This window comes from Furipterus horrens, unplaced genomic scaffold (assembly GCF_987537825.1).
Source record: "Furipterus horrens unplaced genomic scaffold, mFurHor1.1.pri manual_scaffold_2, whole genome shotgun sequence".
NCBI classification, from domain to species: Eukaryota; Metazoa; Chordata; class Mammalia; order Chiroptera; family Furipteridae; genus Furipterus; species Furipterus horrens.
Window position 1 is genome coordinate 5,138,453 of NW_028327172.1, and position 26,287 is coordinate 5,164,739.

The following is a 26,287-nucleotide window of genomic DNA, read 5'->3' on the forward strand; positions in this document are numbered from 1 at the left end:
CCATCCGCTCTGGAATCACAGCTGCACCCACACCTCCATCTCCATGGTTACCACCCTCCTCTCACCTGGGCCGGCACCAGCCTCCTGACCCCGCCACTGGAGTCAAGGCCTGCAGGCTTGGTGCACTGGGGCCCCCACTGGCCTCCGGGCCCTACGTCTCTCCCTTCCTGCTGGTTCTGTGGATTCCAGCCACACCACATGCCCTCTGTCCACGTATCCAGTCCAGGCCTATCCTCTGCTGTGCCTGGTGCCTAGAATGTGTTTCTCTACTTGATGGCTGACTGCCTCTCATCACTCAGGTTTCAGCCAAATGTCCCCTTTTCCAAGAGGCCTCACTGACCTCCTCAGCTAAATCCTTGTCCCCTTGTCACCTCTGTCCTGTTTTCTTCGCAGCATCTTTGTTGCCCGTTCCCCTGCCCCTTGTGTAAGTCCTGCACAAGAGCGACCTCTTTTAACAACATGGTAGTAGCTTTATTCAGATGCAATTCATATACCGTAAAACCTACCCTTTCAAAGGAAACAGTTCAGTGGTTTTTAGTATCTTCACAGAGTTGTACAGCCATCACCCCAAACGAAACCCCGTACCCATCAGCCACTCCCCATCCCTCCCTCCTAACCACTGACACCCACTACTCTGCTCTCTCTCTATGGATTTGCCCGTTGGCATGTTTTGTTTTTGTTTTGTTTTGTTTTTTTTTAAGATTTTATTTATTTATTTTTAGAGAGAAGGGAAGGGAGGGAGAAAGAGAGGGAGATAAACATCAATGTGTGGTTGCCTCTCACACGCCCCCAACTGGGGCCCTGGCCCTCAATCCGGCATGTGCCCTGACTGGGAATCAAACCAGTGACCCTTTGGTTTGCAGGCCGGCATGCAATCCACTGAGCCAGCCCAGCCAGGGCTGGCATGTTCTTTTTAAAACATCCCTGTACCCTCAATGTGCAGTGCTGTGAGTATAGGTTACATCCCCCATTAAAAAATTTTTTTTAAAGATTTGATTTATTTATTTTTAGAGAAAGGGAAAGGGAGGAAGAAAGAGGAAGAGAAACATTAATGTGTGGTTGCCTCTCATGTGCCCCTAGCTGGGGACCTGGCCTGGAATCTAGGCATGTGCCCTGACTGGGAATTGAACTGGTGACTCTTTGGTTCACAGGCCTGTGCTCTATCCACTGAGCCACACCAGCCAGGGCTTAATTTTTTATTTACTGATTTTAGAGGGGGGGGGGAGAGAGAGAGAGAGAGAGAGAGAACATCGATTAGTTGTTCCACTTATTTATGCATTCACTGGTTGTATGTGCACTGACCCAAGATAGAACCTGCAACCTTGGCTGTTGGGATGACGCTCTAACCAACTGAGCTACCCGGCCAGGGCCACATCCCCCATTTTACAGATGAGAAAACTGAAGTTCAGGACACCTCAGGAAATTGACTTTCTCTTTTCTAAGCCTTGTGTTTAGGATCTCTCCAGAACTAGGCTGCATTGGGGAGGGTAGAAACTCAGCAATGAGGTGTGGGCATCAAGTGGGGAGGTCCCTTCTCAGCCACGAGGCTGAGGCCCACACCTGGGCATCTCTGGGAGGTCACTGTCAGGGGCAGGCCTGCTGACTGCAGATTGCGAGAACAGTCATGCCCTCAGTGCTGGTGGGCTGAGTTCACTTCTATGCCTGGCCTGTGCCAGGGCACCACCTTCCCACTGGGGAACAGGGCAGGTCCCATCCCAGGATCTGGACACCCAAGAGGGGTGAGGGCACCTGGTATGGGAGGATGCCCAAGTCAGGGTCAGTGAGGGGCTGTTTGCTGAAGTCCAGGCTCTACCTCTTAGGAGCTCTGTGAGTTTGGGCGAGTGACTGCACCTCCCTGCGCCTTTATTTCCCCATCTGTGAATGGTACCCATTCTTGGGTACCTCAGGGCTGCTGTGAGCCTGTGAGTCCATGTGGGGGTGCACACCATAGCATCGGGTGCCACATGCGGGTGCCCTCCCTTCAGACCCTGGGCCCCAAGGACCCGAGGCTCAGAAAGGCTGGCGGCTGGTGGAGGCTGAGTGGGGGCCGGAGCCAGAGTCTGATTTCCTGACCCTTTGAAGCCTGTCTCCTTAACTGTAAACGGGGTTTAATAATCAGCCCTCCCTCCCCGTGAGTGGTAAGGGCTGGGATGTGCGGTTATCAGCACTCCCTGGGCCTCAGACGGTGGGGGGGGAAAACCAGACAGGCTCCCTCCCAGGGCTGCGCTCATCCTGGCCTCTTTCATCTCGGGCTTAATTAGCCAGGCCGACCCACCCCGCAGCTTCTTGGGTGGGAGTCATCACTCCCATTTTATAGATTGAGAGACTGAGGCACCTAGAGGGAAGTGGTTCGGGGCTGTCGCCTGTGAGTCAACTATGGAGCCAGGGTCCAAGGGAGCTGGGGCCGGGCTTTCCAGCTAGACCTGTCCCTCAGGGTGGATCCTTGTCTCCATCCCTCCGGCACCCCGATAGCCTTTCTTCCAGTCACCCCTCCACTTCCTACTACCTCCCATCTGGAGGGCAGAAGGATGGAGTAGGGAGGGAGGGACCTGCGAAGCCTGGAGGAAGGAGAGAAACTAGTTGGCAGCTGCTAGCATGGGGGCTCGGGTCTGTTTCATCTTCAAAGCCGCCTAATTAGAGCCAGAGGTTAGTCAGGCCGGCAGGCTGTGGGGTCTGGACGCCTGCAGTCCTGTACCCTGCAAACCTGCGCTCATCGCGGCATCGGCAGCCCGATTCCCCCAGCCGGGAGAGGCTGCTAGGGAAGCCCCTGGCCCAGCTCCCTTGGAACCCCCCCAAAGCCTTGCTTTAGCCCTCCGTAAGGTAAGAATGTTGGGCTTCTGCACTGCTTGGCCTCAGTTTCCCGGTGGCTGCTAAGCATGCCGCGCCATGACCCTGTGACACATCAGCCCTGCCGGTGCGCACGTCTGCATCCCATTGTTTTCCGGCTGGCTTCGTCACGGTTTATGGTCTTGTCCCTCCAGCTTTACCCTGGCCTGGCTGCCGCCACCAGAGCCGACCGTCGGTGCCGCCTATGGCAAAGGTCAGCAGCTTCCTCCCGCCGCGACCCGAGGGCCGGCTCCGCGCCCCGAAGCCGAGCGGGTTGGGGGCCCGGGCCGGCGTCAGAGAAGCGAAGCCAAGCCCCGAGGCCCCCGCGCGACCGGTTCTGCCAGGGCCGCCGCGCGCTTCCTGCGGACTCCCCGAGACCGCACCTTGCACACCCCCCAGCGGCCACACTGGGAGCGCCAGGACCCGCACCCTACGCCACCCCCACTGGCCGCACGGGGCCGGGGCGGGGTGCAGTGCGCCCGGGCGCCGGCGCGAGGCGCGCTGTTGGCCGTCGTCGTCAGCCCGTCAGCCGCTGTTCCCCGCGGACCCGTGGGATCGCAGCTTGCGCTCGGGGGGACCCCGGCATCGGGGAGCGGGGGCCGTGCGACTCCACCGCCCCTGCCGGCGCCTGCGGCGGTTTCGGGGAAGGGGGGCCTACGCGCAGCGGGACAGTTACTCAGCCCCAGCGAAACCGGCGAGTCGGCACCTGCCGGCGGGCTGAGAGAGCAAGGCGGCGGCCCCGTTACCGCCCGGCCCCGCCCCGGCCCAGCCTCCCACGCGCCCCGCGCCCCGCCCCACGCCGCCCGCCGGAAGGAGCCGGCTGGCCCGGGCGCCGGCGGCGGCTGAGTCAGGCAAGGTGAGCGCGGCCGGCCCCTAACGGGCACGGGCGACCGGGGCGGCGCTGTGGTTTCGGTGCCGGCCTCGGGCGGCCGGGCTAATGAGCTCTACGCACGCACCCCGGGCGGGCGGCCCGCCCGGCGCCCCCACCCCTGCCCCCCCGCGTTTCTGCCCCGCGGGGATCCTGGCGGCCCGCCCCGGCGTCACCCCCAAAACCTTTCGGTTTCATCTCGGGACTCAGGCGCGGGGTCCCTGCTGGCATTTGCGCGTGTTCGAGGGTGGCTGAGATCTGAGAAGGGCCCTGGCGTGACAGTGCGTCCTTTCGGGCTGGTGCGTCTCTAGGCCGCCGGCCGGATCGATCCCCCCTCGCTCCTCCCTGCAGAGGTTCGCGTGCCTGGTCATGGGGCTCCTGAGTCGGGAAACCTGGGCCCAGCGCCTGGGCGCCTTCCGAGCCAGCCCGTCTGCCTTCATGGCAGGTCCCGAGGGTGAGGATCTGGGTGGTGACCTGCTGAGGGACCTGAGGAGCGAGAAGCTGAGTGAGCAGACCAAGGTAGGCCCTGCACGCCCACCACACCTGTCCCCCACCCCTTCCGCCCTGGCGCATGTGGTCACCTCAGCGCACTGGGCTCTGAACTTCGTCATCTCCAAACCCCCCATTCCCAGGTTTCCTTGCTGGCCTTGAGCTTGGAGTACCCAGCCCACCTGTGGCCAGACGCCCCTGCAGCCGAGGCAGCTGCCACCTCCCTGTTGGACACCTTGGTCCTTCTACCCCCACGGCCATCAGCTCTGCGGCGGCCCCTGTTGCTGGCAGCAACCACAGCCCTGGTGGCAGGAGGTGCACTGGGCCCCACCTCGGGAGCCTCCCTCCGGCTCCTGCCCCTACTGCTGGGCTTGGCGTCCGGCGGAGATCTGGGGCGAGGCTTTGGCCCTTCCTCGGAGCAGCGACCCCTGCAGGCCACCGCGTGCGAGTGCCTGCGGGAGCTGGAGAGCTGCAAGCCGGGGCTGCTGGGGGGCTGCCTGGGACTGCTGCGGGGCCTGCTGGGGCAGGAGAGCTCGGTGGGCCCGGTCCAGCCGCTCAGCCTGCTGCTGGCACTTGCCCTGCGCAACGCCTTGGTGATCCAGGCGAGGGCCGGGGCCAGCCTGCAGGGCCTGCTCGCGGTCAGGGCTCCTCCCACTGCCGGTAGCCCCTGGAACTGGGCACTCGCTCGGCAGGACGATGCCCAGCTTCAGCCCCAAGCACCCAGCTGGCCGGCAGTTGAGAAGGAGGAGGGCCTTTCAGCGCTGGAGCCCAATCCTGAGGAGGCCCGGGAGCTGCGGGCTGCGGTGGCCCAACTTCTGGACACCTCGTACCTGCTCACTCCTGCGGCCCAGGCCCAGCTTCTGTGGCTGCTGGGCTGGGCCCTGCGGGGCCTGCGGGGACAGCCACCTGTGCTCTTCAAGCCGCAGCTGGTACGGCTGCTCGGCACCGCACAGCTGACACTGCTGCACGCTGTCCTGGCGCTGAAGGCGGCCTTCGGCGAGGCTCTGTTCACCGCCCAGGACGAGGCCTTGCTTCTCCGCCGGCTCACCCTGGCTGCCCAGCACCCCGCCCTGCCCCTGCCCACCCACCTCTTCTACCTGCACTGCCTCCTGAGCTTCCCGGGGAACTGCCCGTTGGGCCCCGCAGGTGAGGAGGCCGCCCCGCTGCTGCTAGAGCCCCACCTGTGCCGTGGCCTCCTGCCTAGTCTCCTTCACGACCCGATGGCCCTCCTGGCCCGCCTGCATCTGCTGTGCCTGCTCTGTGCTGACGACGCAGAAAAGGACGAGAAAGGCCAGGGCCAGAGCCCCCGGCGGTACTTGGAGGAGCTGCTGGCCGGCCTGCAGCAGAGGGCAGCCCTGAATGGGGGCCCCCGGGCCTTGGCTACACTCTGCTTCCAGGCCTCATATCTGGTTGCTCACTGCCTGGCCGGGCAACCTGCAGTGCTGACCCTCTTGACCCACGGACTGGCCGAACTGTACCGAGCCCGGCCTGCGCTGGCTCCCCATTTTGTTGACTTCCTGGATCGGGTGGGCCCTGAACTCGGGGAGCCCCTGAGGGTGGTGTTGAAGCAAGAGGTGGTGTCCAGGCCGGCTGGGGATGAGGCCCTCCGTTGGCACCTGCAGATGCTGGCAAAAGTGGCAGACAGGGATGCCCAGAGTGCCACCCTCAGCTTCTTGCAGGCTGCAGCTGCCCACTGCACGGACTGGGGCCTCCAGCAGGCCTTGCTGCAGGCCTGCCGGGCCCTGCTCCGGGCAGGTGCCGGGGGAGGCCTGGCGGACTTGCTGCAGACACTGGCCAGGCAGCTGGAGGACCCTGATGGGCGGGACCATGCTCGCCTCTACTACATCCTCCTGTGTCATCTGTCAGGGCCCAAGCTGGCGGTGGCCCTGGGTCCCTCGCTTGCTACCCCTGCACTGGCCTCTTCACTGGTGGCGGAGAACCAGGGCTTTGCCACGGCGCTGATGGTGCAGGAGGCCCCAGCCCCGATTCGGCTGAGCGTGGGGCCCTACAGGGCTGAGGGCCCGGGCCCGGTGCTGCAGCTCCAGGTGGAGGTGCTGGAGCCAGTGTACTCTCTGGAGCTGCGCTTCCGAGTGGAAGGACAACTCTATGCCCCCCTGGAGGCTGTCCACGTGCCCTGCCTGTGCCCTGGCCGCCCCACCCCTCCTCTGCTTCTGCCCCTGCAGCCCCGGCGCCCAGCCCCCACGCAGCTGGATATCCGTGCTCTTTTCACCAAAGCCACTGGCCTCACGTGCTATGCCCACCTGCCACCCCTGCCTGTGAAATTTGCCGACCTCTTTGTACCTTTCCCCCAACCCCCTCAAGGGGATGGGCCAGGCTTCTTTGAGGAGCTCTGGGACTCCTGCCTGCCAAAGGGCACTGAGAGTCGCCTGTGGTGCCCTCTTGGGCCACAGGGGCTGGAGGCCTTGGTGTCCTGCCACCTGGAGCCATTTGTGATGGTGGCCCAGCCCCCCACTAGCTACCACATAGCCATCCGGCTGCCCCCGGACTCGAGGCTGTTGCTGCGGCTGGAGGCAGCCCAAGAGGACGGAGTGCCTGTGGTCCTGCGGACTGATGACTGGACAGTGCTGCCTTTGGTTGGGGACTACCTCCGGGGGCTGTCAACTGCTGTCTGACCCCAGGGCCCGGCTGGGCCAGGTGGTAACAGGACTGTGGCCCTTGTAGGGCCTTGTCTAAGAGGGTTGGCTGAACACCAGGACACAGCCCTGTGGCTCTTTCCTTTTAAAAGCTACGTTCACAAGTGACCCTCATGGTTTGTTTTCTTCTGGCCCTTCATCAGGAGCAGAACCACTGGGGCGAGGTCAGAAGCTCCAAGAAAGCTTTTAGAGTAGGAACCCCCCAGGCTGCAGGGCTCTGAAGTTCCTTCCTGCCCAGGAAGCAGAAGAAAACAAGTCCTCATTTCTGCTTCCAAGGGTCTGGCCTTGCCAGCACTTTAGGCACCAGCCTGGAGGTTCATTTGGGCCTCCTGACCTGTAGGCCAGTACTTTTCAACCCCTGAGGTTTGCGGGGTACCTTCCCCAGGGTGCTTAGGCTAGAAACAGGATACTGCAGTGGCCTCTCCCTAGGGAGGGAGCGTTCCCCCAGACTGGGATTATCGTCGTCGGCAGCCGTCCGTCTCGAGAGACGATGGTGTAGCTTCCTAAGAGTCTATCTGCACCGCCGAGAATGGCTGTGCAGTCCGACTCGGGAGTGACATGGTATCTGTCTCCTCCCGTGTTGAATCGACATCTTGTGATGACGCTGGAGTGTCCTCTCCAGTGAAGCTGAAGCTACAGAGCCTGGGCAGGGTGATATGGAGGGTCTGCTGTTGCCCATGCAGACTGGGATTGGGGCCAGTTCTAAGAAGGACCTGCTAATATGGTTTTGGCCTGAGAGAGGGGGCGCCATGGTCTGGGCTAAAACAGGTGGCTTTTCCTCACTCCATCTAGGAAACCACATCAGTGTTCCTAGGAATCTTCCCAGATAAGAATCAGCCCCTTGAGTTCCTATTCCAAATACATAAGATACTCTGGATTCCAATGTATTGAGGCCAGCTCTGCTGCCAGACTCCAAGCCGGTGTTTTTCACATACGTTGCCTCATTTCATCCTTGCAACAGCTTGGCAGGGCCCCACGGATGAGAAACCTGTAGGCCAGAGGGGTTGAGTGATTTTCCAATAGTCACCCAGCTGGTTGTTAATCGTGTTTTGTCGCCCCGGAGCAGGTTTCTGTTACCACACTGTCAAACTCCTGACAGGACAGAGTCCCCATCCTCTCTGTCCTGGGCCAGCCTGCTGAGGGCCACTGGAGCAGCAGTCAGCAGTGCTGGGTGGAGAATAACCAGAGGCTTGGCTCTTACTATCCTGAGTGAAGGGCTTCTTCTGCTTCCTGGTCTCCCAGCCCACAGGTGCCTAGGGACCAGTCTTACCCCTCCTGACAGGTGGGCTAGGAAAGGGAAGAGGGGCCTGGGACAAGTGGGGCTATTTCAGGTCAGGTCAGGTGGTCTGTCCCAAGCTCGAACTCCAGCAGTAATTTGCTGTGTGATCTGGGCAAGCCGTTGCAAGTCAGGAAGGGTTTGGTTCCAGGAAACAAACTTCTCCAGTCGCTTCCAGAGAAAGGGATTTAAGACACAACCAAGTACTTAGAACATCTCCGAGGAGGCTGGAGAAAGAGTGATCCCCAGAAGGATACCTCTGGGGCTGCAGTCCAGCTCTCAGCACCCAGGAAGCTGGGCCCAGAGCCTGGAACATGTGGGGACCCCCTGCAAAGCCAGAGAACTGAGGCTACTGCAGAAAGACAAGCTTCCACAGCTGGTGAATGGCTGCAGCCTTGTTCCTTTGTTCTCTTCGTCTGGGGGCATATAATGAATGGAATCTATTTCCCCTCCCCTGGCCAGCCCCTCCTACTACAGGAGCTGGGGCACAAACCAAGGACGCTCCTGGCCTCAGACTCCCAGACCCTGGAGGTGGTGTCCTCCAACACCCGAAACCAGGCTCAGGGGAGAACACCCAAGCCCCAGAGCTGCTGCTGAACACACTCCAGGTAACATGAAAACAGCTTGTGCAAACAAGGCGAGGGGCTTCTGGATCTAACTCAGCACCAAAAAGACTAAGTCCACTGTAAATCTGAAAATGTTAAAAAGTTAAGAGTTTAAACTACAGGGAAGGATTTTTTAATTATATGTGTGGCTTGAAGGGGCAGCTTTTGAAACCCATAATTTCTGGGGGAGCGAAACACACAAAAAGGAAGAAGTCATTTGGGCGTGAAAGGGGAAGGAAATGGAGAAATTTCATGGTTTTGCAAGACAACAAAATCAGAGGACCTGCAACTCCTCACCCACTCTACAAACAAATCCATTAAAGTATCTGGACTCTGCAGTGTTAACAGAAGAGGGCACATTTAACAGGGATTTTATAAACCATACAACACCACAGAAATGAACAAAATAAAGATTAACAGTTTTCGGGGGAGCATGTGCGCTCTTGTTCCTGGGCATCGTTGTCAGTTTGGTTCTAATAAACTCATAATTCTAAAAAAAAAAAAAGGATTGACAAATTCATACAGAGTTATTACAAAAATATCAGAAAATGAATTTCATTACCTATCAACCACAGAAGATTCACAGACATCCCCCTGGGAAAGCAGCCTGGAAGCGGAGCTGTAATACAACACTAAACAGAATGAAATAGATTCAAAAGTATAGGCAAAACCACCCTGGGTGAGAAATTTTAAAAGGACAGAAATAGACAAAACCGAGGAAGAAATGAACAAGAGAAAAAAGGAACAAAATGTTTCTAGAAATAAAGATTACAAGATGCCCAAGCAAGAACAGACTTGAAATAAGGGGCATTGAAGAAAGACACAAAAACAATCAAGAAAATGAAAATGAGACAGGAGTCCCAATGGGTCACAAGAAAGTAATGGAAAGAGAAGACAGTCAAAGAAAGAATCACATTTCTTTACTGGGTCCCTGAAGAAAAACTAAACAATGAACCAGCACTGATATTGAACACTGCATTCTAGGAAAACTTTCCAGGAAAGAAAAATCTGCACACTCAAAGGGCCCTCTGGGAACCTTGGAAAATCAACCCAGAACAACAAACTTTACGACATATCCTCATAAAATTATTAGATTTCAAAGACTTAAAAAAAAAAAAATCTCCAAGATCTCTAGGCCGAAAGATCAAATAACTTACAAAAGAGTTAGAATGGTAATATACAAAGCAGGACAACACTGGAGCAGTGTCTTTTAAACATTCGTATAAGTGTAAACCTCGGTTTTTTGTATTCACACAAATGGTCTTTCAAGCGCCAAGGCTATATAGGAAAGAGTTTTCTGTTTCTCAAGTATTTATGCACCCATAAGCCAATCTGGTAGAGAATGCACTTCATCCCACTAAGAAATGACAAGACTAAAACAAAGGCGGGCCTGAGGGTCGTCGGCAGCCGTCCGTCTCGAGAGACGATGGTGTAGCTTCTTAAGAGTCTATCTGCACCACTGAGAATGGCTGTGCAGTCCGACTCGGGAGTGACACGGTATCTGTCTCCTCCCGTGTTGAATCGACATCTTGCGATGACGCTGGAGTGTCCTCTCCAGTGAAGCTGAAGCTACAGAGCCTGGACAGGGTGATATGGAGGGTCTGCTGTTGCCCATGCAGCAGACCCCCCCTCTCTTCGCAGCTGAAGGGTCCAAGGGAAAGACGGAGTCAATACAGCTTGGCTTCAGGGTAAATAAGTAAAAATGTTATATATAACATAGAAATAATATCGCTAAAAGTGTGGGAGAAGAAGGGAGAGGGAAAGAGGAAAAGAAGGTAAGCTGACTGGTAGCTGTGTAAGTGCCTCTCAGCTCCAAGTTCACCTTCATTGTCTGCTCTGTGGAAATAGATCGGGACCCCTTAAATACTGTGCCAGCTGGCTCATTGTTAAGCTCTGTCCGCAGAGAGCGCAGAGGAGCCACTGCAGAAGGGAGTTTTCCTTGCCCGTGCGTGCTGACGGGACAAACCCAAAGCTTCTCTGCTGCTACCCAAGCGGCCTCCAGCAGGAAGCAACTGCAGGCAGTGCTCCTACGTTCTCCAGCCCAGGCTCCTGCAGTGCGTGGGAACCGGTAGTACAGCAGACAGCCCAGGCCCTGTGCCCCAAACTCTGCTGGAATTACTTCAGCTGGCCAGTCCTAAACTGCTTCCCCTAACCCACCTTACCTTTCCCTCGGAGGCTCCAATAGATGCCCTGGCCTATGCTGTCCCCATTCTTCTTTCTGCCTCCTGACCAACTCCAGAGCTTACTCATATGACCCTGCATGGCGGGCCATGTCTCTTGTTTCTGGGGGAACTGTAAGGAACATTGAACTTTTCTTCCAATGGCATTGACCTCTCCCTGTCATCATTTAGTCACCTCTATTAAATCAAAATGCATGGGTACAGCCCTGACTGGTGTGGCTCCGCTGGGCATCGTCTGACAAAGCGAAAGATCCCTGGTTCAATTCCTGATCAGGGCACATGCCTGGGTTGCAGGTTTGTCCCCTGTCGGGGCACCTATGAGAAGCAATCAATCAATGTTTCTCTCCCTTTCTTTCTCCCTCCCTTCCCCTCTAACAAATAAATAAAAAATATATTTTTTTATTTTTTTTAAATTTATGGGTAGTTAGGACAAGGACAGCTGCCTGAAACTAACTTAGAAAGACCTTGTCTTCCAGTGAGTGGCATAACTAAGTCTTCAGCAAGCAGTGTGTACTGTTCATTTCGAGCCTGCTCTTCTGGGAGACGGGCTCATGGTAAGGCCAGTGACTCTCATGGTTCTGGTCCTATTCTTTTGTATCCAAGAGAGCTATCACACTAGGAAGCGGTACTGGGGGGCCGTGAAAATACTGGCTGAGGCACTGGGTCAAGGAAGATAGCCATCTCCAGAAGCAGCAAACCCTGCCACTTTGGTAATGGAAGGGATCGATGTAATTCACCCTGAAACTGAGTGGCTGGCTGGTCTCCTGGGTTATATTCTGCTGTATTGGGAACTCAGTGCTGGTCTCTCCTTTTGGACATTATGCCTTTATCTGTGGCAGTAGTCAGATCAGCCTTGCTGAGGAGAAATTCATGTTGAGTTCACCATGCATCAGTTCCATCTCTTGCCCATGAAGACTTTTTTATGAGCCTGTTGGGCAAGGTAAGGCATGAATCAGAAAGGAAGATGCTGCCTTGTACCTGCAGAAGGTGCTCTTTGGTGAGCATTCACAAGTCAGTTAATATTACACTCTGGATCCATTCCAAGAAGCCTACTAATACCAGAAATGAAAAAAAAGGGTCATCATTACTGATCCCATGGACATTAAAAGGATAATGAAATATTATGAACAACCGTGTGCCCACAATCTGGTAACTCAAATGAAATGGACCAATTCTTTGGATGACACAAAGGCATACCGTGAAGATATTTGGGTTTGGTTCCATACCACTGCAATAAAGCGAATATCGCAATAAAGTGAGTAACAGATATTTGGGCTTCCCACTGCTGGTTTTTGCAAATAGTTTTATTGGAACATAACCATGCTCATTAATTTACATATTGTTTAAGGCTGATTTTATGTTACAAAGTTGAGCGATAATGACAGAGACTATATGTGAGGTTTGTCAACCTCTGCTATATAATAATCAGAAAATAAAATGGAAAAAGTATTTGTAGTAGAAACAAATATAGGGATAAACTTTAAAATATAATAACTGTTGTGTATGAAGAAAACCTTACAACTGCACAGATTAGACATAAAGACATGAGTAATTGGTATTATGTATCTTATTCTTGATAAAAAACTAAAGCAAGACTCCCTAAATTAATTTGTCAATACCCTCCAGCCAAAGACCACCAAGAATACATCTGTAGTTGAACAAATGGGTTTATTACCTCTGCGCTGTGGGGCATCTCAGTAAGTGGGTGTTAGGAAGGATTTATAGATGACTTAAGGGAGGGGAGGCTTTAAGGAAGCAGGGCTTTTCTCTGGATTGGATGCTGTCAGAAAGTGGAAGTATTTCTATGGTGGAATAATGTTAACAAATTGTAACTAGACTGAGGCAAGTCACATGTAATCCAAGATAGAGGGATGTTTCATCATTTTTGTGGGTGGACAATGTTCATGCCTTTGTCCATGATTACAGAAGGATCTTGTTATTTCTCTTAATCCCTCATGTCTGTGAAATTGTTCATGTTCAACAGAACACCAAGGCCAGCTCCAGATGTCTGAGGCTGTTTTTCTCTTTTCCAAATCTATGAATTGAATGCAATTTTAATCTCTTTTAAAAGCTCTATTTACTTTTTAGAGAGAGGGAAGGGAGGGAGAAAGAGAGAAAAACATTGATTGGTTACCTCTCATCCATCCATGCCCTAGCCAGGACTGAACCTGAAACCTAGGCATGTGCCCTGATCAGGAATCAAACTGGCAACCCTTCCCTTTGCAGGACAACGCCCACACCAGCTGGGGCACAATTTTAGTCTTAATTACCAGTTTGCATTGTTCTATGAGATAACTTGACAAAACATACCTAAGTTGGGTAGCTATACAAATATAAACATTAGAGAAGAGTTAAGAAACAAAAACAAACAAAAAATTGTGGCCTGTGAACCAAAGAATCGCCAGTTCAATTCCCAGTCAGGGCATATGCCTGGGTTGCGGGCCAGGTCCCCAGTTGAGGGCACGCGAGAGGTAACCACACATTGATGTTTCTCTCCCTCCCTTCCCCTCTCTCTAAAAATAAAATCTTTTTTAAAAAATTGTGAAAACTAAGACAAAAGTTTGGTAAAGTTGACTACACAAAATTCATCTGTGTAATAAAAATCAAATATACAAAGTGTCGCTGGTTCGATTCCCAGTCAGGGTACATGACTAGGTTGCACGTCAGGTCCCCAGCTGGGGGCGTGAGTGAGAGGCAACCACACAGAGATGTTTCTCTCCCTCTCTTTCTCCTTTCCCCTCTCTCTAAAAATAAACAAACAAATAAATAAATTATAAATAAATAAAACTATTAAGTCATATTCTTTAAAAAAAATTTTTTTTAAATCAAATAGACACAGGTTTAGAATACAAACCACAAATTCGAATAAAATATCTTCTACTTATTTGAAAAAGAGTTGCTGTCCTGGTAAAATTGAAAAACAAAACAAAACCCTCCCTAACGATTAATATAAAAAGTGTAGTCTTTGGAATCATTTTAATTTTTAAAATAAGAATATACCATTCTACACCTGAAACTAATATACTATTGAATGTCAACCGTAATTTGAAGTTTTTTTAATTAAAAACGGTAACATTGAAAAATACTTCAAGAAAAAAAAGCTGGGACTTGAACACAGGGAGGCGGGGCCTGCCAAGGAACCTCAAGGAAGAACTACGCTTCCCAGGAGGCCCTGCGCGGGCCATCCATGGCGTTCCGACAGGCTTCGCGCGCTTCCCGCGCCAGCTTCAGCCTAACCACGGAAGCCATGGAGTAGCGGCACAGGATGGAGAGCAGCGACCAGGAAGACGTCGGGAAGCGCCGAATCCACCTACGCCCCGCCACTCTGCGCACCGCTGCCCCTGCCACGCTGCACCTTCTGCCTTGTGAGGTCTCGGTTAGCCGGCCCGCCCCCGTGGAGCACTTCTTCACCCCGGCCATCAGACCGGGTCCCGATGGTGAGCGCTCGCGTCTGGACTTCCGCTCCCCGCAGCCCGCGCGCCAGCGCCGCGCTCTCGTGGGCGAGGACAGGCGTGACAGCTCCGGGGAATCGTGGCCTACGGGGGTAGCGGGAGGGTCGCCCGCGGGCAGGCCCCACTGGGCCTGGGTCAGGCCCTCACTGAGGCCCTGCGCCTACTTCCTTCAGGACTCGAAGTGTCGTTTCGGGGCCGCAGTCTGCGGGGAGAAGAGGTGGAGGTGCCGCCCGGCCTCGTGGGGTATGTGATGGTGATGGAAGAGAAGGCAGAGGTGGCAGGGAAGCAGGACTTCCCGGAGGGTTCGGACAATGACGGGCAGGAGCTGCTGGAACCCTCGGAGGCCTCTGAGCGGGACTTCGTGAGCACAGGGGACAGGGTTGGCAGGGGGTGGGGGCCGGTGTCGCGGCCCCGACGCTGAACCAGCCCCTTCCCCAGAACCCCGTCATCAGAGCCTCGGGCAGCTTCAGCCGCTTCACCCTGTGGGGCCTGGAGGCCGTTCCGGGCCCGGATGCCAAAGTGCGTGCAGCCCTCACTTGGCCCAGCCTCGCCGCTGCCGTGAGTAGATAAGATGGTCCGTCTTCCTCCCAGGCCCTTCTAGGCCCCCCCTCTGGCTTGGTATTTCCTGGGTTGTCCAGAGTCTTGCCCGTGAGTGGGTGTGAGGCTTTAGGGTTTCAGAGCACACAGTGGGGCTTTTGGAGCCTGGCTCGGACGGGGAGGTCTGCAAGGGGCTCTCATTCTGGGCAGTTGGGTCCCGCCCCGCGTATGTCCGCCCCCACCCCCACACCCCCGCAGCCGCTCCGTCTCAGAAACCCAGTAGTAAAGGCGACTCCTCTTGCAGATTCATGCACAGGTACCAGAGGACTAAGAACCAGAGCTTGAAACTGAAAGCCACCGGTCCCGTCACCCAGTAAACCAGCTCTTCACTTCTGACCCGCTGGACCCATCACCCCGAATAAATGAGCTCTTCACAGCACCGCCGAGTATGCCCATACCTTGGAGCCCCTAAGGCAACACTGCCCTTGCCCCCACAAGAACCCTTCATGGCTCTGGCCTGCAGAAACAATTTATTGCCAGGCAGCAGCTGGGGCAAGAGAGGCCAGAATTTTGCAGCCAGTACCCCCCCTCCCCCCAACTCCTTTACAAAAGAAATATTTCACAGCCACCAGCCCTCGGTACAGAGTGCCCACGCCCCCACCTTGCTGTACACATCTGCCTAGCTCCTCCCTCTGGTCCCTGGTTCACCGCAGGCCGCGGCCTGCAGCCAGCTGACCTCAGCGTTGACTTGAGCCCTGAGCTCACCTCGGTGCTGGGCACCAACCGGTCCCTACCAGGCCTGGCCTGTGGAACTGTCCTCAGCCTGGCTCATCTCCCTTAGCGTCCCCCTTGGGGACAGGATGGGCTGTCAGCTCCAGTTCTGCCAGCTTTATTGGCACTACCATGGGCTGTGCCTGGTCACCATTTCCCCCTTTTGCTCCAGTCCTTGGGAGTGAAGTGTAGACACTTGGAGTCAATGCGGAGAAGTCGCTTGAGCATGGCCCGTTCGTGCCCATCCACGATGTCCTCTGACAATGTGAGGATATACTGGCCCTGGGCAGGAGATGGGACAGAACAGGTCAACCCCCATGGGGCCTGCACCCTGCACCCCTGCCCACACCTGTCTCCCCCTGCCCGCCTCCCTACCTTGTAGTAGTTGATGAGGTTGAGGTACTGTAGAGTGGAGATGACATCCTCTTTCTTGATGCTGGTTATTTCACTGATTTCACTGTGGGAAGGCGAAGATCAAGTCCCCTGTGGGCCTTCATCTTTGCCCCAGCCCCCTGGGAACCCGAGTGGGAAAGCCTAGGAGAAGACAGGCCATGCCATGCACCCCCACGTGGGTGGGGCCGGACTCACTTGATGGTGATCTGTGGCCTCTCCCCACTCTCAGACTTCAGCCCCATTAGGATCTCCAGGATGGTCTGAGACCAGTAGCTTCGGTAGGATAGGAGGCCAAGATCCGAGAGGGGCTTCTCAGGGGTCCCCGTTTTCCCTTCCACTTTGGAGAGTTCATAGCCTAAAGCAACGAGGAGGGAGGGATGGGTAAGGGGCACAGCTTCACATAACCGATGCCGAAGAGCACAGGCTGCAGAAGGAGACTGCCTGCTTCCCATCCTGGCCCTGCTGAGTGGCGGTCCCATGACCTGCAGTGTGTGGCCTGTCTGCTCTGTTTTCTCATGAAGGACTGAGAAGTATCCACTCCTCGCCAGAGTAGCCACAGCCAGCTGGGAGGGGTGCTCAGGGGCCAGTGAGGGTTTAGAGGTGGGGCAAGGGGAGGCACAGGAAGTGACTTAGAGAAAGAAGGTGCCGCCAGTCTCCCTGTATGTCATCCCACTCTGCCTGCGTATGTGAGGAGGGAGGGAGCGCACACCCCACCTCTGCTTCAGGCCTGAGATGCTTGGATTCTCAGTCAAGCCCCCCTAGCTGTGACCTGAGGAGTGTCAGCAGCCCTGACCAGGCGCTGTGAGGCTGCACAGAAGAGCACACAGCACTTCCCAAGTCAGAGGGAGGCCATTCCTCAGCGGAACCTGGCCTCTCGAGGTCTTTCCCTCCCACTTGGGACTGTTCCGCCCTCTGGCCAAGCGATCACTGGGCACTGGTAGGCGGTTCACTGTTGAGACCTCAGGTGCTACAAAACCACACGTGGCGTCACGTCCTTGGGCAGTCTTCATTCGCCCCGTCAGGGCCCTGGGACGTCTCCACTACTTACAAAAGCCCTTCCTCAGCCTCGGTCATAACTGCTTCTGGTTGCACCGTAGCCCGTTCTGCTTCCCTCCCTTTGGTGCGTCTTTATCAGCCAGTCTCGCCCTCTTGCCCAATCTCATGACTTCCCGCCAAGCAACCCAGTGGTGAGAGGGACACAGAGGCTGGTGCTCGGGGAAGAGGAAGCATGGAAGAGGATGGGGACACACTGGGTTCCTACTTAACCTCGCTGGGTCCGTGGGCAGGCAGACACCTGACTGACCGACTGGACTCCGCACGGGCCTCCTCAGCTGTAGGCACTCCCAGCCCCTCCTAACCCTCACACTCTGCCTGCCGAACTGCGCACACTCTGGTGGCCCTGCCTGCGTCCCCTCCCTCTCCACTGAGGTCTCAGCTCCAAGATTTCCTTAAGCATCTGCCTGCTTTACCAGGCTGAGGGCTTCCTGAAGATGTGATCCTTTCCTATCTTGGCATTGTTGTACCAATAAAGTTTCTCAAATGGACCATGACCTTGATCAAGTCACACCCCTGTCTCTTCACTACAGTTAAGGCTCCCTCCCCATCCTCCAGCTCAGAGCTTGGTTATCTCTTGAGTGGTGAGTTGGATAGAGTGGAAGTGGGAGGCTGGGAAGCAGAAGGGAGCCCTGGGATTGTGAAGAGCTCACGAAGGATGAGGAGACTGATCTGACTGAATGCAAGGACTTTGGGCCATATCCATGGAGTCAGTGCTTACATCTCTGCTGAGTTAACAGCTTTTTTAGAGCTTAGGTGGGGCTGCTTTGGCTCACTGGACGGTCAGAGAAAAGGGGGCCTTCGGCACAGGCTCAGGGGGTTAGCCAGGGACAAGCTGACGCTGCCCATCGCTCCCCTGGCTGCCAGTCTCACGGGGGCCCTCGCAGTTTAGGAGCTGCGCGCCTGAGAGGGAGGAAAAGAAAAGGTGGGTGGGAGTGCGCCGGGTTCCTTTGCCTACCAGGCCCAGGAAACAGATGGTCCTCGCCCAGGAACCTACATGACAACGCAGTAGCAGAGGGATGAACAACACTGGCTCACTTGGCTTCTGCCCATGGCTGTGGGCGGGAGGTGAGTCAAATTTGGGGCAAGTTGAGTGATGCTTAGAACCTCAGCCAAGGAGCGGTGAGGGGCTGAGAACCTGACCCAGAGAAACAGGGCAGTTACCCTGAGAACGAGAGAACCTTGGAAGAGTCCCCATCTTGATTTGCGGCCAAGGTGCCTGGGCTGCAGCAGCCAGGGCTGAGAATCACAGCAACCCGGCAGGCCTGCGTGTGAGGCGCTGGCCGGTGCCCCGGCCGCGAGCCTGAGTACTCACTGAACTCGATCAGCAGCTTGCCGTAGCCCCGCCGCTGGTAGGGAGGCAGGGTCAGGATGCAGGCCACGTTGTAGTCCTCCGTGGACTCCTTTTCCTGGAGAAGAGGGGCAGGTGAGTGTGAGGGTGGGACCTGGCCCGGGGCAGGGCTGCGGGCCAGGCTGGACAAGCACTCGCCTTGGAGAAGTAGCCCACAATGTGGAAGCCCTTGCAGTCATACTCCGTCATGACGTAGAAGAGGAAAGGGTCTGTGTCGTAGTATAATGTCTTGTGGTCGAGGAAACACTTGGCCAGAAGACACAGGTTCTGGGAATAACTCTGCAAAGGAAAGGGCCTGTCAACGCTTGGTACCCTTCGGGCCAGGGTCGACCAGGAGCTTCTTTGTACCCCAGGCTGATGGGTGATGAACATTCTTCCCTGAGCTCTGATCTACTCCATCAGTCAGCCTGTCCCTGCCACCCAGGCAGGGCCACTTCATGGTGTTGGGAGCCCACGGACCTGCCCGGGGGGGCCCTCCACTGCCCTCTGCTATAGTTAACAGTGAACAAAGTGACATGTCCCCAAGAAGACACCGACCAAGGCTTAGGAGAGAAGCTCTGCCAATGTGACAGTCTGAGGAGCCTGGCCATCAAAAAATACAACTTTTCTGCCTACAGTCACACCTCTTCGGAACTGACCTGGCAGTCTACAACTGAGGTAAGGAATTCTGGAACTTAACAAAATTACAGCCCTAGGAGCCCCCCCGCCCCCCGCCAAAAAAAAAACAACACACCCTATTCTTATTTTTACCTCTGCACACAATTTTATCCGCATTTCAGGCATGACTTTTTATTTTTTAATTGTCTTTAAAAGATTTTCCTCATTTCCTTTTTAGAGAGAGGGGAAGGGAGAGAGAAATCAATGTGAGAGACATTGATCGGCTGCCTCTCGCACACCCCCAACTGGGGACCTGGCCTGCAACCCAGTCAGAGAATAGAACCAGTGACCCTTCAGTTCACAGGCTGGTGCTCAATCCACTGAGCCACACCAGCCAGGGCTCAGACATGACTCTTCAACTACCTTCCGGGCACCGCCATTTGGATGCCCAAGTCCACACTTAATACAGAACAGTGGTTAAAGCAGCATCTCCTTCTCAAGCTCCCCCAGCACCAAGCATGAGCTCTCCCTTGCCAGTCAAGATGCCTGCCTCTCCCTCACCACCCTCTAGGCTCCAGGAATGGTGGAGTCTCTCTCCACGGTCCCTCCAGGTTACTCCTTCCTCCCCACAACCAAAGACTAAAGCAGGTCTTAAAGCCCCAAACTTATGGTGTCCCTAACTCCTCCCCAGCTGACCTCATTCCCACCACCTGAGTTCTGTCCCTTGTAACAGCCTTCCCTCGTCCTCCCTGCCCTTCAGCCAGAAGGGTCTTAGCCTTTCACATACACTCTCTGTACATCCATGCCTGGCCCTCAGAACCCCACTGCGTGGGAGTCCCTTACCCACCCTGTCGTTCATATCAAGGCTCAAGAGTCACCTCCTCTGAGAAGCTTTGCTGACTACCCCCCGAGTCCCAATAAACCACTTAATAACAAGAGTCGTGCTTCACGACACTCGTCACACTGGGATCTAAGTGTCCACTGGTGTGTCTGTTATCCCCATGGATTGTAAGGTCTCAGCAGAGATTTTGTCTAATTCTGGTCGTTTTTCTATCTCCCAGCACCTGCCCTTCAGCAGGAACTCAATACAAAGGGGGTGAACCAACTTGTTGGCCAGACTAGTCAGTGTTTTCCAGAGCAGGAAACAGCTGGTCATTTGACTTCCCCCAAGTTCTGAGGCATCGCCACTGTCCCTCGGCCACTGACCTTATTCTTACGCCCATCAATCTCAAAGAAGGAGATGGTGCCCTTGCGGTAAATCTCGTTGCCTGGTGGATGTCGCAGGTCACACTTGGTCTGAGGAAGAGAGGGGGATCAGGGGGCGGGAGAAAGGCAGGGGTGCTAGTAGGGCACCACCTGGGACCCCTCGTACCAAGTGACGCTGCAGACACTTCAGGCTGCGGCCGTACTTGAGGCAGAACTCGCAGAGATAGAGGACCGGCAGCGCGGTGAGCTCCTGTGGGTACGGAGAGAAGTACCACGGCTTGAGGCGGTGCCGGCCCAGCTCGATGCACTCAATGTTCTTCATCCGGGTGACGATGTCGTCGTGGCTCCGGTCAGACACCAGGCTCCCAGTCATGCGCGGAGCAGATGGTATCCCGTCTGAGCTGTCCTGGGAGTCCTGCCCAGAGCCAGCGAAGACACTGGGTTACAGGAGACTACCGCTCACATAGCCTCCCCCGCCAGGTCCCCTTGTTCCAGCCCAATGGCAACCCTATGGCGGAGATACTATAATCACCACTCTCCAGGGAAAGAAACCAAGACGTAGAAAGTTTTCATTCAAAACTTGGGCAAGATCACCCAACGGTTGACCTGAACCAGCTCTGCTTAGCTCCTAACCCCACCGCCATCATGGCTGCCCACCTGTTGTTTATTTTTACATGAACCACTGAACACCCTAACCTGTGTTCTCTCCGTTTTACTCAGCTTCCCTCCTCCCCACACCTACCTCATCCGTGCCCAAGCAATTTGATTTGCGCTTCCGTCCTGGCTGAGCTGCCACTGCCCTACGGGCCGACCCATTCTGCAGGTGAGATGGCAGGAACAGAAGAGGTGGTGTGAGATGACTCTGAAAGGGGCCACGAGAAGGCAGGAAAAGCGAAGGGGAGAGTGATGGCTGGGAGGACTCACCTGAGGAAAAACTGAGGCTGGGGCTGTCTCACTGGGCACTGGAGTTGCTGGTGAAACCACCTCCACCTTCCGTTTCTGCAGAGAGAAACCAAGAAAGGTGGGTCAAAGGTAGAGAAGGTGGGACCTGAGAGGAAAGCAAGGTCCCTGGAATTGCTGAGGGTACCGTTGAGCGGTGGTTGGGCTGCAGGCAGGAGCTGGAGGAGAGCGGCTGGTCAGGCTCGCCACCGGGAATGGCCTCCCGCTCCTTAGGCAGGTTGAAGCGGAGTGTGATCTGGACCGGGATTGGCAAGGTCTTCCCACTGGCCTGGGCGGAGGCCGGCTGTAGAGATAGGTCCAGGGTCTTCCTCTGGGGTGGGGATGGTGGTGGGATGGGAAGGGGAGTAGGGGCCCCTTAGCATGGCGTGATCAAACCCCACCCTCTCAAGGACACGGGAGTAGTTGCTGGACCCTGGAAGCTACATCTGCAATTTGATCCCCATCCTTTGCAAACTAAAGCCAGGGTACGAAAGTGTTGCCTCAAGCCCATCCAGGAGCCACTGGGGCAAGAGATGAGAAAAGTAGGAGGCAAGAAAAAAGAGGTGAAGTAGGGGACCTACTCACCACCTCTCTCTCTGGAGAGCCGGGGCGGGACCCAGGAAGTCCGTTCTTGGTGGGGGTCTTGGCCTCTTTCTTCGGGAATTGGATCTTTTTCAGGTCCAGCCGTTCGTGGGTCACCCATTCATCCAGGCGTTTGTTGACTGCAGCAGTGAGGATGGCTCAGGGAGGAATGTCAGAGGCCATCCCCCAACCCTACCCAGCAGCCCCTTTTCACCCTAGCCCAGCACTCACAGTCAATGTAATGAACGTAGAAGAGCTTCCGGCCACTGATGTCCTTCACGCTCAGGATCTCGGCCAGGGCTGTGGGAACATCATAGGGGCATTAGAAGGGTCAGGCCATGAGGCTCCACCCTCTTACGACATATACTCCACTCACAGGCCAGATCCCTAAGCCCCAGCACTTGGATGCTCTCCTCCAAGCCCCCTTTAGTCACTCAGTGCCGCACCTCCTCCAAGCCCCGCCCTATCTCGGAGCGGCTACAAGCCACGCCCCTCCCGCCCAGGAATTCTTAAGGCCCCTCCCCCTCCCGAGGGTTCGGTTGACTCCCTCCCGCCCCTCGCCCTCTGGTTCCTTAGCCCCGCCCCCTGACGTCACTCACGCCACTCATCTTCGTTGTCCTGGTTTCGTCGCAGCACCGGCAAGCGGCAGCCTTCGATTATCTCCCCCTGGGGAGACAGCGCGACTCCAGGGTCGGCTACTGGGGGTCCTCGGGCTCTACCCACCTCCCCTGGCTCCCTCCGCCCCGCCCCGGGCACCGGACTCACCACCTCCGCCATCTTCCCTCCCTCCACTGCCACTTCCGGCCCCTCTGGGAGACGTCACTTCCGGGACTGAGCACGCTGTAGGCCCGGGGCACCCGATGCCACTGTAGACGACGACCCTTGAGAGATACCACCTACCAACTAAAAGCGGGAGACCGGCCCGTCTGACCGGCAGGTGAATGGATTGTTTTAAGTCTCGGGTCCTGGCTGGAATCCCCACAACGTGCACAATGATTGGAGGAAAGCTTAGTCCGTCACGTGACGCTCACCGATGCGACGCCGGTCACGTGGGCGCAGCTAGGCTCACTTGTTACCGGTGTTTGGGCTTTGGGTATGGATGGACTCCAGCGTCTCCTAGTGGCGGTGGAAGATGTCGCTGGGCGTTAACTACTTGTGCTCGGGGGCGGGTCTGCAAGGTGTGGGAGGCTGGAGAAGTGGGTGGGACTGTGAAGGGAGTTCAATGCCTGGCCACGTTTAGGGACCTCATTCCTTACGTATGGGAACTCACGGAATATGTCTAGATTTTTTGTATATTGTTTCTAGTTTTAAAAAAATACATTGTTCCTTCAGACATTCGACAAGTGTTTATTAATCTCTAACTATGTACCGGGCACTAATCTAGGAGCCCGGATTACATCAGTGAATAAAGAACCTTGCCCTCATAGAGTTTACATTCTTGGGGATTGGGAAGAAAAAGAAGGGTTTATGCAACAAACAGTAAATACATTTAAAAATAAATTATTTAGTTTATTAAAGACATTAGTGTTTGGGGGAAACCAAAAAGAATGAACTAGGTAAAGGAGATGGGCAGCTAGGTTATAATTTTAAATACGAGTGCTCAGGGCAGGCTTGACCCCCACAGGTTTTCACAGTCAGAAGCAATGAGGCTTTATTTTCCCTGGCGCTGGAACCGTGAGCTGCGCGGTCTGGTCTGCTGCTGGGAGCGCTCCCCAGGTGTCCCTCCCTACTTTAAATTTTTTAAAAATTATTATTATTTATTTTTAGAGATAGGGGAAGGGAAGGAGAAAGGGAGAGAAACACCAATGTGTGGCCACCTCATACATGCCCCAGACTGGGGACCTGGTCCACAACCCAGGCGTGTGCCCTGACTGGGAATCAAACCAGCGACCCTTTGGTTCACAGACTGATGCTCAATCCACTGAGCCACACCAGCCAGGGCTACCTCCCTCCTTCTTTTAATGTGTGACTGTGCTTTCTGCTGGTGGGCCACAGCCACTGTCGCCACCACACTATGTCCTTGCACCCCAGATCTGCCCTTCCTACCTGTCTGAATGAGTATTTCTTCTTTATGTGTTTGTTTGTTGGACTTCCACACAGCTTGACTTCCCGGACTTCTGGTTGTCTTCAGTTTTGAGGTAGTTGTATTTCTTCTTGGTTGTGGAGGGAGGCGCAGCGTGTCTACCTACTCCTCATCTTGGCTGGAAGCGCAGAGAACATTTTGCTGGTTGCTAGATGGGAGGGGGTTGAGGGAGGGATGAAAAAGAATTGAAAGGATTAAGATGTGCAAATTGCCAGTTGCTAAGAGTCACAGGGATGTAAGGTACAGCATGGGGACCATAGTCAGTGATACTGTAATAACTGTGGTGTCAGATGCATACTGGACTTACTGGGGGGGATGAAGTTGTAAATGATATAAACGTGTAATCACTCTTACACACTTGAAACTAATATATATTGTATGTCAAGTATAATTGAAAAATTAAAAAGTATTTTAAAAATAAAATTAGATGTTAAAAATTTTAAATTAGCTTGTCCAGCTAAAATAAAACCCTGGTTGTGTGTGTGTGTGTGTGTGTGTGTATGTAAAATGGGATAAATTTAGGGGAGAGATTGAGGAGCAGCAGCCGTGGCTCTGCCTTGCCCCATGGTTGTGGGCTTCAACAAGGGCCACAAGGTGACCAACAATATGAGAAAATCAAGGCACAGCCGCTGCCACGGGTGTCTCACCAAGCACATGAAGGACATAATCCAAGAGGTGCGTGGCTTTGTTCCCTGTCAGGGGCACGCCATGGAGCTGCTCAGGTCTCTAAGGATAGGAGGGATCTGAAGTTGATCAAGAGAAAGAGAGAGGAGCGAAGCAGTGTCCTTGCAGCCATAAGGAAGACAGCAGCCAAGAAGGACTGAGCCCCATGCTCTCTGTGTGTAATAAAACCTGTTCAGAAATAAATAAAAATAAACTGAGGGGAGAACTGATATCTTTGTATTGTTGAGTTCACCTTCCATTTGTTTATGTCATGTATTTTATGTGTGTATGTGTGTGTTCCTTAGGAGCATTTTGAAGTTTTTTTAATGTAAATTTTGAGCTTTTCTTAAGTTTATTCCTAGTAATGTTTTACTTCTATATCATTGCTCTTATAAAAAGATCCTTTTCCTCCACCATGCCTTCTAATTTGGGGGGTGGGCGGTATCTGTGAACGGTTTTGATTTCTGAATATAAATTTTGTACCCAGCTACATTACTTAGTTAACTTGTTTTTTAGTTTGTCTTCTTGAGTTTTCCAGATAAACAAAAATTATTTGAAAGTAACTTTAAAAAATAATAAAAATAAAAACATTTTATATTTAAAATCCTGCCTTGCATTGAAGTGGTCCCACCCAGGGGCAAGGAGCTGGGTGTTTATCTTCCCACTCCCATCCGGCATTGGCTGAGAGTTGCTTCTGAAGGTCTTCATTCCTCACGTTTCCAGCATTCTCTGTGCATGGGCTGGATGTGTTCCCGTGGTCACAAGGAGCCTCAGTCAGAGAAAAGTGGCTCAAAGAGAAAAGCCAGGGCCCACCCTTCTACATTATCTCCAGGGATTTGGATTTGAAGGGTGTTTGTGATAGGGGAACTGGAGACATAAAGACATTAGCCTTAGTTGGTAAATTAATGGGACATGTTTTAAAAACAAAATGAAGATTCCAGTCCTGACCCACCCTCATACTTTCCTATTTTTAAATGCAGGTAGATATATACCATTAACTTATTAATAAAGCTTTAACTTCTATTTTGTTAAAACATACATATTTATTTTTTAAAAAAAAAATTAAAAATTCTTTATTTTTAGAGAGAGGAGAAGTGGGGAGAAAGAGAGGGAGAGAAACATCAATGTGTGGTTGCCTCTCACATGCCCCCAAATGAGGACCTGACCTGCAACCCAGGCATGTGTCCTGACTGGGAATTGAACCAGGGACTGGTTCACTTTAGTTCACAGGCCGGTGCTCAATCCACTGAGCCACACTAGCTAGGGTCTAATATTTATTCTTTTAACCACTCATAGTGTGTATAACTCAGTGGCATTAAGGACATTCACAATGTTATGTAATCATAACCACAATCCATCTCCAGAATCTTTTTTCATCACCCCCAACGTAAACTCTGTACCCACTAAACACCAATTTATCCATCCCCCTCCTTAATACCTGGTAATCTCTACTCTTCTTTCTGTCTCTATGAATTCCCTATCTAGGTGCCTTATATAAGTGGAATCATACAATATTTGTCCTTTTGTGTCTGCCTTATGTTACTTACCATAATGTTGACCTTAAACAGTTATTTTACCCACAAAAAAATGGTTTACTTGGGACCTGCAAAGAATTGTAACACAGGACAAGCAAGCTATAACAAAAGCCATAGGCAAGTTGACAAACAAAAGGGAGGAACATTATTTTATGGAGAAAAAAAGGAAGTTGGGAGGAGTTGTTTTGAACACAAGTGCACTGGAGAAAGGCAAGAGATAGGGCGAT

General features: G+C 53.9%; 3 protein-coding genes and 1 pseudogene across 9 annotated transcripts; 3 read left to right on the forward strand and 1 right to left on the reverse strand.

Annotated features, from left to right (window-relative positions):
• Nucleotides 1-3,601: 3,601 nt before the first annotated feature.
• AP5B1 (adaptor related protein complex 5 subunit beta 1) lies at nt 3,602-6,945 on the forward strand. Of its 2 annotated transcripts, none has more exons than XM_090258382.1 (3): nt 3,602-3,682; nt 4,046-4,213; nt 4,327-6,945. In XM_090258382.1, exons 2-3 carry the CDS (start codon nt 4,064-4,066, stop codon nt 6,814-6,816), a joined length of 2,640 nt encoding a protein of 879 aa, XP_090114508.1. In that variant the 5' UTR covers nt 3,602-3,682; nt 4,046-4,063; the 3' UTR covers nt 6,817-6,945. The 2 variants fall into 2 exon arrangements, with proteins under 2 accessions (XP_090114508.1, XP_090114501.1); XM_090258375.1 differs by having other exon boundaries at nt 3,607-3,682; nt 4,006-4,213.
• Nucleotides 6,946-14,071: 7,126 nt separating this feature from the next.
• On the forward strand, nt 14,072-14,940 carry RNASEH2C (ribonuclease H2 subunit C). The gene is made up of 3 exons (XM_090258439.1): nt 14,072-14,335; nt 14,524-14,711; nt 14,789-14,940. The coding sequence occupies exons 1-3, from the start codon at nt 14,164-14,166 to the stop codon at nt 14,918-14,920; spliced, it is 492 nt and encodes a 163-aa protein (XP_090114565.1). The 5' UTR covers nt 14,072-14,163; the 3' UTR covers nt 14,921-14,940.
• A 460-nt stretch (nt 14,941-15,400) lies between these two features.
• On the reverse strand, nt 15,401-22,751 carry KAT5 (lysine acetyltransferase 5). 6 transcript variants are annotated; one of them, XM_090258407.1, is made up of 14 exons: nt 22,545-22,751; nt 22,379-22,445; nt 22,011-22,079; nt 21,783-21,919; nt 21,346-21,528; nt 21,183-21,257; nt 21,001-21,075; nt 20,425-20,673; nt 20,259-20,348; nt 18,594-18,734; nt 18,420-18,513; nt 16,247-16,406; nt 16,034-16,115; nt 15,401-15,940 (listed from the first exon to the last, which is right to left on the reverse strand). In XM_090258407.1, exons 1-14 carry the CDS (start codon nt 22,554-22,556, stop codon nt 15,806-15,808), a joined length of 1,569 nt encoding a protein of 522 aa, XP_090114533.1. In that variant the 5' UTR covers nt 22,557-22,751; the 3' UTR covers nt 15,401-15,805. The 6 variants fall into 6 exon arrangements, with proteins under 6 accessions (XP_090114533.1, XP_090114537.1, XP_090114550.1 ...); XM_090258411.1 differs by having other exon boundaries at nt 21,346-21,501; nt 22,545-22,750; XM_090258424.1 differs by having other exon boundaries at nt 20,425-20,508; nt 22,545-22,750.
• A 1,675-nt stretch (nt 22,752-24,426) lies between these two features.
• On the forward strand, nt 24,427-24,738 carry LOC150017497 (large ribosomal subunit protein eL36 pseudogene; annotated as a pseudogene).
• The last annotated feature ends 1,549 nt before the right edge of the window (nt 24,739-26,287 follow it).

Coding starts and splice junctions, on each gene's coding strand:
- AP5B1 (XM_090258382.1), top strand. CDS start 4,064: ATGGGGCTCCTGAGTCGGGAAACCTGGGCCCAGCGCCTGGGCGCCTTC. Junction 4,214..4,326: donor AGCTGAGTGAGCAGACCAAG/GTAGGCCCTGCA, acceptor CCCCATTCCCAG/GTTTCCTTGCTGGCCTTGAG.
- RNASEH2C (XM_090258439.1), top strand. CDS start 14,164: ATGGAGAGCAGCGACCAGGAAGACGTCGGGAAGCGCCGAATCCACCTA. Junction 14,336..14,523: donor CATCAGACCGGGTCCCGATG/GTGAGCGCTCGC, acceptor TACTTCCTTCAG/GACTCGAAGTGTCGTTTCGG. Junction 14,712..14,788: donor AGGCCTCTGAGCGGGACTTC/GTGAGCACAGGG, acceptor CCCCTTCCCCAG/AACCCCGTCATCAGAGCCTC.
- KAT5 (XM_090258400.1), bottom strand. CDS start 22,556: ATGGCGGAGGTGGTGAGTCCGGTGCCCGGGGCGGGGCGGAGGGAGCCA. Junction 18,735..20,258: donor TTGATGGGCGTAAGAATAAG/GTCAGTGGCCGA, acceptor TTTCCTTTGCAG/AGTTATTCCCAGAACCTGTG. Junction 16,116..16,246: donor AGGCCACAGATCACCATCAA/GTGAGTCCGGCC, acceptor GCCTTCCCACAG/TGAAATCAGTGAAATAACCA.